Here is a 12,471-nt window from a genome sequence, read left to right on the forward strand (position 1 = left end):
AGGTTTCACTCCAGTTAGCAACTCAGTTTATGTAATTGGCTTCCAAACTCCCAGGCAATGATGACTTTCCAGTTGTTGTCATGCATGTTTCAGTAAAAAAGTAATGGTACTATGATATCAAGACGTTTACCACTTACAGTTTAATTAATCGATTTTTCTGGGAAGCACAGTATAAGAAAGTTACCTGTAAGAGTCAGTCCAATAGCATCACAGGCTGGTTTAAAAAGCAGCCAAATTTTACTGTAACAAGACAGGATTCTCAAACTTCACACACAAGCTGCCAAAGACAGCTTCATAAAAACACAGTTTAAAGGCTATGGCCATAAACATGTAAGTTACCTGATGGAAAGAGGTAACGTTTAAAGAACAATAGTTGCATTCATTCTGTGAACGAAATTCAGAGGTCCCAAAAAGAGCCCAAAACCCCAAACTGGATTCGAGTCTTGGACTTTATAGAACAAAAGCTTGATTCAGCTCTTTACGTTGTTTTAGATTCTATTGCTTTTTCCCAAGAAGAGACAATTCTCCATCTCAGAAATGGAGCACAAATACTTTTGTTTTATCAGTTCTTGGAAAGAATTTTAGACTCAGGCATTCTTATTTAGGGTTCCCATACTTACCACTGCTCCACCACTTCTTGCCATTGATCACATAACTTTTTCCATCTCGCTCAATGCTGCATTGCATATTGGTGGCATCACTTGAAGCCACATCAGGTTCTGTGTTAAAGAAAAAAAAAAAAACAAATCACTGGATTAAATATACAGATACTACTACCACCACAAATATAGGGATCTAGATATACTATATGGACAGTAACACTGTTTTGCTCCCAATAGAAAAGCTGTTTTCAGAACCTCGCTCTGCTGGTGGTCAAAGGCTTTCTATTTTCTAACAACCTGTTATTCATAGCCAGTTTAAACTTCTTGGGCTCAGACTACACTTTATAGGCAACAGCCTTCTTCCTTCCCCGATGTTTTTAAATCCTTCCCCCTTCCAATGCACTTACAGATAATAGTCATATCTCTCCTCAGCCTTTTTTTGCCTTAGGCTCTTCTCAAGTGAAAATAAAAAGATTAAAACTACTTTTGTGATCGTTTATGAAATAGGTTACACAAAGCAGTTGCCAGCAAAATGTCATCAATTATTGTTTGGAACAGGAAAGATTCTTCCTCTCTCCTTTCATCCTTAACTTCTTTTATAGGCCACCATCTTTAAAGCATAAGCATCTCTCCTCTTGGCAAACACAGTGAATAGAATTTGCAAAATAAGAGTTCAGCTCCACAAGACTAAGTTCTCTCAACTCCTGCTGACACAGAACGATCGAGATTCTGACATCACATATTCAAAAGCTACTTTCCTAAATCAACAGCCAGGCCTTCCGTAGATACTGAATCCTGCAAGCTTTCAAGAGCAAAAATGGATATAATGCTGAGCTACAGACACAAAGCAAGTGCATCATATGTTTTGCAAATTATTTTCAGGTTATGTCTTAAAACCTCTACCTATGACATAATGCAAAACTACACAATTTTAATCACAATAATCATACTTGTACCTACATGTATGTTTCTTGAGAACTCCAAAGCACATTACAAAAAAGGATAAGTTCTAGTGTAAATCTGTTAGGTACGATAAAATGTATTTTACTAGTACTAAAAATAAATTGATAGTACATGGAAAGCAAATACTAATTATTGTAACCACGAAAGATGGTAACTACTGGGGAAGGGCAGCAAGGATGCTTCACTTTGCACTCACACCTCACACATGATTCCATATTCAAACACATTCACAGATACAGTGAAAATTTCTGTATTAATTCATTAACACATAAGGACTTGTAGTTTTGTACTTTTTGCATATGCCATGTGAAATTTCTGCCAATTGCCTCTAACCTTCTTCTGGAGACAAATTTACCTGTCATGCAGAAGCAAGAACTAATCTTCCCTTCTAGGAGAGGCTCCAGCCACTCTTTCTTTTGCTCTTCAGTCCCATACATGTGCAGGACCTCCATGTTTCCAGTGTCTGTAAGACATCAGCAGTCATGTTTACTTCTTGAGACACGCACAACTTGTAAGGCACAAGATGTCCAACTTTTCAATGCTCTCAGTGCTGCAGCTACGGGACAGGGTTGCTAACCTGGTGCATGACAGTTGAAAACCTCAGGAGCAAAGACGCATTTCCCCGTCTCCTCAGCTATTAGCGCGTAGTCAAGCTGGCTAAGACCACTGACATCTGGGAGAAAAAGGTTCCACAGACCTTCTGCTTTGGCCATTTCCTGTTGAAAGAATCAACAGAGGAAAACATTAGCAATAAATCTTAAAAAAAAAATTAAGTTCTGGCTTGCTGCCCATTTTTTTCTTTCCTGCCTAACATGCTGTCCAATACACCTGATGTCTTCTTTCAATAGCTATTTTCATTAGGTACAGTCTTTGACTTAAAGTTCAGACATATCCCTCACAGAACTCACTTTTGGTTTTTCCTTCTCATTTGTATCTCTCACCTCCTTCTGTACACTTCCTTCTCCCCTTTCTTACACTGCTCCTCATGCTGTTTCTTTCCACACAGAGTAACTTCTCCAGAAGCAAACGCCAAACTTTCTTATGCTTCATGTTACCACCTGTTGCTTTTACTGCTAGAGTGCTTAAGAATATTTATTATCCCATACCTTCAGTCTCTCAAGCTGTGGTGGTTTCTTCCATTTTTCCTCAGTATTTCCAAGTCCAGCATAGTACTTTATTATTTCCTTTGAGAAATAATTAAAAAGATGCTTGTTTAAATTAAGAACACAGGTAATATACACAAGTAATAATATGGTGTCTTTTCGAGCCCAAAAATAGTTACAGATAGACTTTTAAGAAACTTTGCATTTCAAGATTTTCTGCTCTCCACCTCTCCTGTGATAGGCCGATGCATTAATCTTTTAGATTAATATGTCCTCCTCACTTCTGCCTGACTGTAAAGAAAAACAAAACAAAACAAAACCAAAAAGCTGAAAAACCCAATTCTGCTACAAAAGTCCTCTGTGCTTTCATGAGGCTATAAGTTGAACCAGCTTCCTAAGTGGAAAATTTCTAATGTCCCTAGGCTAAGTAAACTGCTTCGTCTTATTTTCCCTTTCACTAATTAGGGACCTCTGTGACTATTTCACTGTCCGATTTCAAACTTTCACTGGTATTAGATATACTCAGGAATGAGGCTACATTGATACACTATGGAATCACAGTTTTTTTCATAGAAGTCATATCTTAGAAAATAAGGTAAGGAACAGAAACATTCAACTTGGTATGGTCAAAACCAGCAGTTTTCATTTTTTAACTAAGCATCTTTGCGTTTAGTGTGTTAAGAGTTCTAGGGTTTTGTTACTGTTAAAGGTATTTTGGCAAATACCTTTAAAAAGTAGCTCTTTTTAAAAAGAGTAATTCTGAACTTTAAAAAATTTAAAAAGTAACTCATAGCTTTCATTAACAATGCACAAAACATTTTAATACTGCAACAAAAAATTAATACAGACTATAATGATCTCTGTTAATATTTTGCAATGCCTCAAACATCACGCCATGAAAATAAGGCTGTTTAAAAAAAAAAGATAAAAAATATAGGAAGGTGTCCTGGTTTTGACTGGGATAGAGTTAATTTTCTTCCTAGTAGCTGGTACAGTGCTGTGTTTCGGATTTAGTATGAGAATAATGTTGATGACACACTGATGTTGCAGATGTTGCTAAGTAATGGTTATACTAAGTCAAGGACGTTTCAGCTTCCCATGCTCTCTACCAGTGAGGAAGTGCACAAGATGTTGGGAGGAAGCACAGCCAGAACAGCTGATCCAAACTGGCCAATGGGATACTCCATACCGTATGATGTCATGCTCAGTATATAAACTGGGGGCAGTTGGCCGGGGGTGGTGAGATTGCTGCTCAGGGACAGGCCGGGCATTGTTCAGCGGGTGGTGAGCAACTGCACTGTGCATCACTTGTTTTGTTGTTTATTATTATTATTATTTTCTCTTCCTTTGCTATCCTATTAAACTGCCTTTATCTCAACTCACGAATTTTACCTTTTTTCCCCGATTTTCCTCCTCATCCTACTGCAGGGGGGAGGAGTGAAAGAGCAGCTGCATGGTGCTTAGTTGCTGGCTGGTCCTAAACCACGACAGAGGGTGTGACTTCTATAAATAGCTTTGTGTTTTTACAACTCTACTCATAAAATGCTCAGTTATAAACAGGCTTACTAAAAGCTTTCACCTTCTCAGCTGGATATATGTGCTGCTTCATGAACTGCTTGACCTTCAGCAGAATTTCTTGGCCTTTCCTACTTTGATGGAACAACTCTCCAGAAGTGATGTCAGTTGTGCTGCTGAAAAATGACCTAAAGAACAACATTCAACGCAATAACAAATAATAATATAAGCAGCCTTATATAGGCTTTTAAATAAATGAAGACATTTCAAAAGCTTTGCCTTGCCTCTGACCAGTGGTTTAGAACACTCTTACCTTTTTGAGAGCTCTAACCCTCTCTCTGCCAAAGGCTTCACAATCTTAGCAAATTCATGACTATTCTCTGCAGAAGCATTTCCAATGAGAGATCTAGCATATACACCCTAAAACCAAAAGAAGGGCATACATGGTATAATTCTGCACTTCAACTTGTCTCTTTTTTTAGATTAGTGATTTCTACAACTACGAAAGTAACACTTAAATGCACATATTTTTAATAGGAAAAAAAAATGCATCCAAACCAGTATTACTGAGATATGTTAGTACTAGTTTTGATCCGCTTCTGATATAATGGAGATGCTTGGCATACAAGAGAAAAACAACTACTCCAGCTAAACTAAACGAAAACCACAAAAATTAGTAGAGAAAAAAAGAAGGAAAAGAAAGAATATGTCTGCACACGATACTGCAAGCAAGCCCAGCCCGTCCCCTAAGCCAGCTGACAGCAGTACACACATATAATTATTATCCTCCACTACATTAACTGCCAACATCTATAGTCTTACTCCAAAGTAATTCCAGGTAGCTTATCCCACATTTGGTATGCTGATCTCATGCTGCAACTCATAAAAATATACTTATGCCTTACAATAGCTGAATATCTAATTACACAGTTACTTCTGTTAACAATGAATCAATAAACTTATTTTCTTCTATAATCACATCTCAAGATTAGTCTCCTATGCTCATAATAAGCTGAGTTCACAACACACTCTTTTTCATCCGTGGGTGGCACCAACAAGGATCTTACTTATCCATCCCGCTATCTACTTTCACAAGAGCTGCAGAAACTTGCTAAGATCTTTGTTTCTCTGTAATACAGGATTTAAATTTGCCAGAGATTCCGTAAAGGTAGCGACAAAATTGCCTGCGTACTAGAACATCGATAAGAAAAAATCCACATATCCACGTTTTCTTCTTTTTTTAGCCTACTTTCCCAAGAAGTCAGCTATATCTAACACAATGTACTTTATGTAGCAAATCCTATCCTAGAGAGTTTTAAGTCATAAGCATCTAAAATATGGCTTCTAAAGGAACAAACTGAAATACAATGTTTACAGTTACTTTTTAAATATGGTTCATATTTTGAACAAGTATTACCAAACTACAAGTACTCATAATAAAAATATGTGACATTTCAGCAAATGGGAATGTATTACCTGGGCTATTGCTGCCATTTTAAAATATGACAAAGCAAGGAAAAAATTTATGTTGGATAAAGTAGTGCTAATACCCCGGCAGCGGCAGTAAATGGAAACCAGTTCTTCAAATGAAGGAGTTTCTACAAAAAAATGACAGAATATTTTACAACAGTCGACATTTTCTATGATTTTTTTCCACCTTCTTCAAACATTTGTACAGCTTTTCAGCTCTATGAGATACTCCATTTGCATAGTAAAAATCATGATCTATCATTCTCAAGACCTAAGCGTGATATGGAGAGCCAAAAGGAAATAAGAGCTGTCAGAATTCCAGATAAGCATAACACTTCCTCCTGCTCCTCACCTCCACTCCAGTTAGGAAATAAATTGCACCATGGCGGGGTTTTTTGCCTTTTCTTTTTTTTAATAAACGACAAGTCTACATTTAAATTTTAGTTTTCTTCTTTAGTTATCTCTAAGAAAGGTTCAAAATAAATTTTTACAGAAGCAGCAATCTGTGGCTAAGCCACAGCTTACTAAAACAGGACTACCTGAAACCTCACTATCAGCATGTTACCTACAATGAAGAAAATAATGGAAAAGTTCTTTTCAAGTGCAAAATGATGTGCTTACTAATTTAACTTTTTATTATTGATTATAAAAGTAACATATCAAATAGAAATCAATCTTAGAATTCATTTCAACAAAAAGATTACAGTTTCATACCTATGGTGTCTTTGAAACCCAAGACAGATCCTTGACCTAAGTCCTTAATAGATGTAGGCCAAAAGTAGAATAGAGTGGCATATGCTAAATCTGCTAAAGGATGACCAGCAGTTGAAAGTTCCCAGTCCAGCACTGCCAAAACACGAGCCTTAAATAAAAATAAAAACCTCAAGTGACTGCTAGAAGGCAAATTATCTCCATCCACAAATACACAACTCAATACTCAACAGCTTTATTTGGATACTATGTGTTTAAAATTAAAAACACGCACTGTACATGTCTACAGGAAAACCAATTCCTTTTAGCACTGTGTAAGGATCTGCCAAAAATTAACAATCACATAGTGGCAGAAAATCAAGCATTTTTGCAATGAAAATCTGTTTTAAATTCTACGTTTTTGAGTAGTGTTCTTCCTGTCAGAAATTTCTAAACTCTCCCAATCAAAATATGATTGAATTAAAATATCCCGGAGAACACCAGTATTGCCAGCTGGGGTTTTTTTGTAGCAAATTTGTTTCCAGTCCTGTTACAGAGATACCGTTGCACAGCCCTTTTGCACAGATACTCATGGACAGACCATGCACAAAAAACCCTAATTTATCACAGTATTATGCACAGATTGACACTTACATGGGGAATTGAATTTCTCAAACGGGACAGTCAGTCACTGTCCAGATAGTGACATGAGCCTCTGCTGCAAGCATCCATGCAATGATGTCTTCAACTGGAAGGGCTGACACTCCCCAAACTGTCGTTCTGATGAGTTCTTATAATCCAGCTAGCCTGTCATCCTGAACAACCCCTCTAGCCTACTCATGATCCATGGCTACTTGAACTATGTGCAAAAGACTTTCCTATATGGTCATTCCTGCACATATAGGAACAGTTTCTACAGATTATTTAAAATTAACTATGTACAGTTCGGTCAATTGTTTCAACTACATCAGGAACAGCTGGGAGAGTCCCTGAGACCGACAGATTCTCTGCTCCAGGAGTCAAACAGCACGTTTAAACCTACAAACAGTGTCTATCAACTGGTCTATGCACAACAATGGGAATCTCTGGGATCTTTGCTTTGTTGTGAAGCAGGCAGTGCAGAGTCTTGGTCACAAACCGCAAGCATATCTTCTGGTCACAACACTGCAATTAGCGTGGAAAAAATATTGAAAATGCAATTGTGTCGATAGACAGGTAACACACATTTATTTCCACAAACTAGAAAAAAATCTCTTCCTTTTCCCTAAAGATGAATGAGGATCTCTGTGATCTATGTGTGCTCCATAACTAAGTAGCTTTGGCAGATTTTTCTTTGCTTCCTCTAGTATCATATATCATACTTTCAGATCCTGTTCCAAAAGCCATGGTTGTTAATTGAAGCCATACCACAGATTTCAACGGGCTTTGGATGAGATGCTTATGTGGCTTAATGAATTAAGTATTCAGCATGTCCTTAAGCTGCACTGAATTCAACAGGATTTATGCACATAAAATGTTTTATTCCTGGACTTTGAAGTAGGGACAAGAGCTAATGAATAAATTGAGTAACTAGCTCCTGCAATGAAAACCAGGACTGTATCAGGTACCTAAATACCATACAGAGAGTACAGGGAAGAGTTAAGTTCTCTACTGTTCCCTTCAAAGATGTTTCATGCACTAAAACACTCATGGAAGTGTCCCATTACATGGCAGGAGTACAAATGAATGGAGGACCAAATGCTACTAAACATGTAGAAATATGTTTTGAATACCTCTGTTGGGTGGAAGATGATGTTATCTATTCTAAAGTCCCCATGAACCAGTCTTTCTTCATTATCATCAGGTGGCAAGTTGTTTGCTAACCACTCAGCCAGCTTGTTCATGGCAGGAATGTCTGTATGAGCAGCTGCATCATACTGTCTTTTCCAAGTTGATACCTACAGAAATACAAACACTTCAACAGATTTGTCAACTGATTCACAAGTCTTTCAAGAGCACAAAACTCTGAAGCTTTTGGGTTTTGACTACTACCATGTTACCTGTAAGTTCAGTCACACCCAGTACCTTTGTATTTGCAAACGTGAACTGTGAGATCGAAAGATGCAGACTACTCTATTTTCAATCCTATTTACATAGTCCAAATCTAATATTATTCCAAAAGGGAATTAATAGCAGTCCCCAAGTATAGAATTACAGAATTATCTGAATGTAGTAGTAACTTTATACTGTGCACAAATAATTGAACTAAATGAAGGTGTTTAATAGCTAAAATATGATGGTTACTTTTACAAGTTATTCATAATTAACAATTTAGCTTGAAAAACAAATAAATCTTCAAAGATCTGACAAAACACGACAATTTTTTTAAAAGCTGTACCTGTCTTCTGCAGTATCCTGGTCCTCTACCATATCCTTGGAGACCCAATGACTGCAAATCAAAGGAGTGCACCAGGGCCAAAGTTTCTATCATGGCAATATACAAAGCTGAACGCTCTGCTGGGCCCACTTCAGGCAGTGAGAGGTTTCGGAAGATGCGACCCTAGAAACATCGTAAATCAGATACTGGGTGGGATGTGCACATCAGATGAAGAGAAGTAAAGCTATACATTTCAGGAGTAAAAACAGATGCAGTAAACCAACACTCCCTGTGCAACCAAAAAATCCTTCTTCATTTATTTTATTCCTTGCCCGGGACAGATGAAAGAATTCACAGTAATCTCAGATCATTAGTTTACTGGATATCTGTTGGAAGGCAATTAAAATAAAGAGATATATTCAGTACACGAAAGTCTGAATTAGAGCACTCGATTCAGATATCCTGAAGTTTGACAGTAGTAGGAAAAAGAATGTTACTTCATTGTCTCTAACAGCTAACTTTCAGAAATACATCGACAAAGACCTTGGGGGGAAATGGGGGGGCAGGCAGGGAGAGGAGGGGAATGGGTGGGTTGTACATACAAAGAGGCAAACAATCCAAAGAAATTCACTTGCATTCTCCTTATAAGCAGTTTAATACATTTAGAAGATCGGTGTGGTTTTCCATTTTCTCCTTTAATTTTGACCCTGCCAGTAATAGACTGGAAAAGAAAAAACAGATTCTCCTCTCCTTTGAGTTCCTCAATTTCACTGGTTTGCATGACAGCTTCAATATATTTACACAGCTAAAGCATCAATAGAACTTTTTTGCTGAAAGATTCTGCAAAACAAATCTATAAATCAGATTTTGTATTGTGTAATAGTTTATTCAAAACAATAAATCCATGATTGTTTTCTAAATACAGAATGTATTTGTTAAAAACAACACACTGCTGTTCATCTTAGAATTTACATCCTTAAAAAGGTAAGTATATTTCTTAAAAAGGTTTCCTAAAAAGGAATCACTTTGTTCTAGTCAAAACCAGAAAAATTCTCCATCTTTAATGTAAGAAAATAGTTTCAAATTCTTCATAGCTTTTAAATTTTATTACTCTTGATTCACGTTCTTTGTAGGAAGGTTAACTTAATCTCCAGGTACTGGCCCACAAACTCCTATGTTTCTAATTTCCCAGTGAACCTGATGATGGAGTAGGATGCAGTGAAAGGGAAGAGGCCCGAATTCAAATCCTCCTCTCACAGGAAAGAAAAGACATGACACAGAAGACTTACTCTCAGAATCACCCAAATCTAACAGAAACAGTATCAACTCAGCTACAGTACCCCAGAGTGACAGACCACAGACAGAGATACGTCATGTTCTTTCTGAAACTAGTGCTTGAGCTGGAATCCTGCTTGGTTTTCCAGAAAAGGTGACAGTATATAGATTCCTATCCTCAGTACTAAACAGGTCCCAGGACGTCAAAAGATTCAGTATAACTTGATAGATAGGCTGACTTGTGTATGCTTTTCACAGAAGCAATATTGCCTCATTTCAAGACATCCTTCTGAGAGCTCAGAAAAAGAGCAAGAGGTTAAACACTGAGCTGAGAATTCCAACAAAGTGGGCAATAAGCCCTGGAGAAGCTGAAATCAGTGAGAATCTCTGATAGCTAGCATTTCTTAAAAATGTCAGAGGATTATTTATGTTTATATCACAAAACTTACTAAATGCTAGATAAAGATCTAACAGAAAGGTTTTAGACAATTTAAAAAAGGCTTGTAGTAGGGAGAAGAAAAAAATCTTTTTCATTGGAGGACCAACCTGCACATGCTGCATTACATAAAATTCTGTTCCAATGATAGAAACATCACTGCAATACAACAGGGGCTCAGGCACTGGGAATCCAGCTGAAAATAAGGCTTTCTGCACACGATATTCTCTATCAACCTGAAGAAGACACAGAAATTCAGGTTCAGTGAAAAGCTCCCAAACATAACTGAGTACAGTGAATGACGATGTATCCTCTTAAATGTTTAGTTATGTGCATAGCACAGAAAACTGGAATTGATCCAGCAATTCACTGCATTTCTGGACACACTCAACAACGTGGTGCATCATGATGTACAGGACTTATCCACCTGCAATACAAAGTGTTTGCAGCTCAATGAAGAATGTTTCTCACCTTGTGAGCTCTAGGTAAAAGGGGGCCATGGGGCTTCTTTCTGAGCACATAAGCCTGCCCACCCTTCTGAAGATAGAAGGTTGGATTTGACTGGCCTGAGCTACAAAGAGAAAGATTATAATTACTTACAAATTCAAGTACTTACAAATTTGCAAACTTTTAACAGAAATGATGCAAAATGCACTATGATTTGGCCTGAACAAAATGGCAAGACAGAGGAAAGGGTTTTTCTCAAGAAGTTTTTCTTCTCAAATATAGTCTTACAAGGATGCAAGTGATAGCTACAAAATTGGAAGTCAGAGGTTCTATTCCTACCTATAAGAAAGATGTTTTCTTTCATTACAGAGAGGTCACAGATACTCAATTTGTTCTCCTGTGAAATGGCGACAGCATTTATCTCTCCTCCCCAGAGAGACATCATTAATGTTTTCAGGGTATGCAGGAGATAATAACGTTAAAGCCTTCTGATTTGGAGGAAATCGAACAGAGCAGAATTCACACTAGCTCATTGCATTTGTCTGTTGACGAGCTGTATTATGAACAACATAACCATAGGGAATCCAAACAGCTGATGATTCTAGCACCAAGCCTCAATGCAATACTAGCCTGACCATCACATACAAGCTATGCTTAAGGCACTGCCTATAGTAACTGTAGAATTTTAAAGAATGAATGTTGCAGTGACAAAGAATCAAAGAAATCAGACATTTCAATCACATACATGTGTAAAAGGACAACCTAGTTAAACCCTTCATAACACCTTGTTCATCATATCCCAATCGAGCTCATTGATCCTTATTTTTCTCAAGGCTCTGTGCTAATAATCTACATGCCTGGCTCTCCTCACTCTGCATCGTTTTTAAGACACATTCTGACCTAGTCCAAGAAAAGATTAGACAACTTCCAGAAAAATCAAAATCAAGTGAACTTTTGCCCTCATGCTCCCCGTGACATTTCCATTCTCCCTGAGGCAGTTATAGTTACAGCATAGTCTGTAGTATAGTTTAACAAGTATACTGCATAGACAATACTCTGCCTGGCACAACAGAGATTTAGATCGGTTGAAGCCTTGAAATGCAACTGCAAGACAAAGCAGTGAAAGCATAAATACTGACAATATTTTAGCAGATTTTATTATTAGCTACTCTCCTAAGGTCCCTCCTAAAGCCTCCTCAAATGAAGTACATACAAGGATTAGAGTACAGCTGAGAATTCAATGGATGTTTTATATTTGCGACAGAAGACAATAAAAAACTGTTTACTGTTTCTTAATGACAGCTGCAGATAAAGCAGCTGAGGTCCTGTTTAGAAAGGAATTAATACTTATTTTTAGAATAACTTAACTTTGAATTGCTCCCAATTTGAAGTCACATAGCCACACCACTGATTTGCTGAATGGAGATGAACGAGACACTCTGTGCAAGAGTGGCTTTGGAGCGTGGGTGTAGCACCTCACTGGTGCAATGCATTGCTCTCAGGGCGTTAACATGAATCTCAGCACAGTGTTACGCTGTTCGTATGGATTTGCTTACCTGGCAATTGCCTAAGGCTTTTAAAATTGATTTCTTAAGCCACGTACGTGCTTCTGAA

General features: G+C 37.6%; 1 protein-coding gene across 3 annotated transcripts in view; it reads right to left on the bottom strand.

Annotated features, from left to right (window-relative positions):
• Positions 1 to 12,471, bottom strand: part of ACAD11 (acyl-CoA dehydrogenase family member 11) — a 34,159-nt gene that overhangs the window by 21,050 nt on the left and 638 nt on the right. For all 3 annotated transcript variants that reach the window (XR_015222272.1, XR_015222271.1, XM_086615085.1), the window contains exons 2-13: positions 10,882 to 10,981; positions 10,521 to 10,646; positions 8,721 to 8,882; positions 8,116 to 8,280; positions 6,368 to 6,515; positions 5,660 to 5,781; positions 4,497 to 4,603; positions 4,248 to 4,371; positions 2,672 to 2,749; positions 2,143 to 2,281; positions 1,921 to 2,028; positions 621 to 719 (exon numbers count right to left, since the gene is read on the bottom strand). Coding sequence is in view for 1 of the 3 variants with exons in the window: in XM_086615085.1 (XP_086471211.1) it covers positions 621 to 719; positions 1,921 to 2,028; positions 2,143 to 2,281; positions 2,672 to 2,749; positions 4,248 to 4,371; positions 4,497 to 4,603; positions 5,660 to 5,781; positions 6,368 to 6,515; positions 8,116 to 8,280; positions 8,721 to 8,882; positions 10,521 to 10,646; positions 10,882 to 10,981 (1,478 nt within the window). In the remaining 2 variants the exon portion in view is untranslated. The remainder of the gene's footprint in view (positions 1 to 620; positions 720 to 1,920; positions 2,029 to 2,142; positions 2,282 to 2,671; positions 2,750 to 4,247; positions 4,372 to 4,496; positions 4,604 to 5,659; positions 5,782 to 6,367; positions 6,516 to 8,115; positions 8,281 to 8,720; positions 8,883 to 10,520; positions 10,647 to 10,881; positions 10,982 to 12,471) is intronic.

Source organism: Tauraco erythrolophus, chromosome 7, assembly GCF_009769465.1.
Source record: "Tauraco erythrolophus isolate bTauEry1 chromosome 7, bTauEry1.pri, whole genome shotgun sequence".
Classification (NCBI taxonomy): Eukaryota; Metazoa; Chordata; class Aves; order Musophagiformes; family Musophagidae; genus Tauraco; species Tauraco erythrolophus.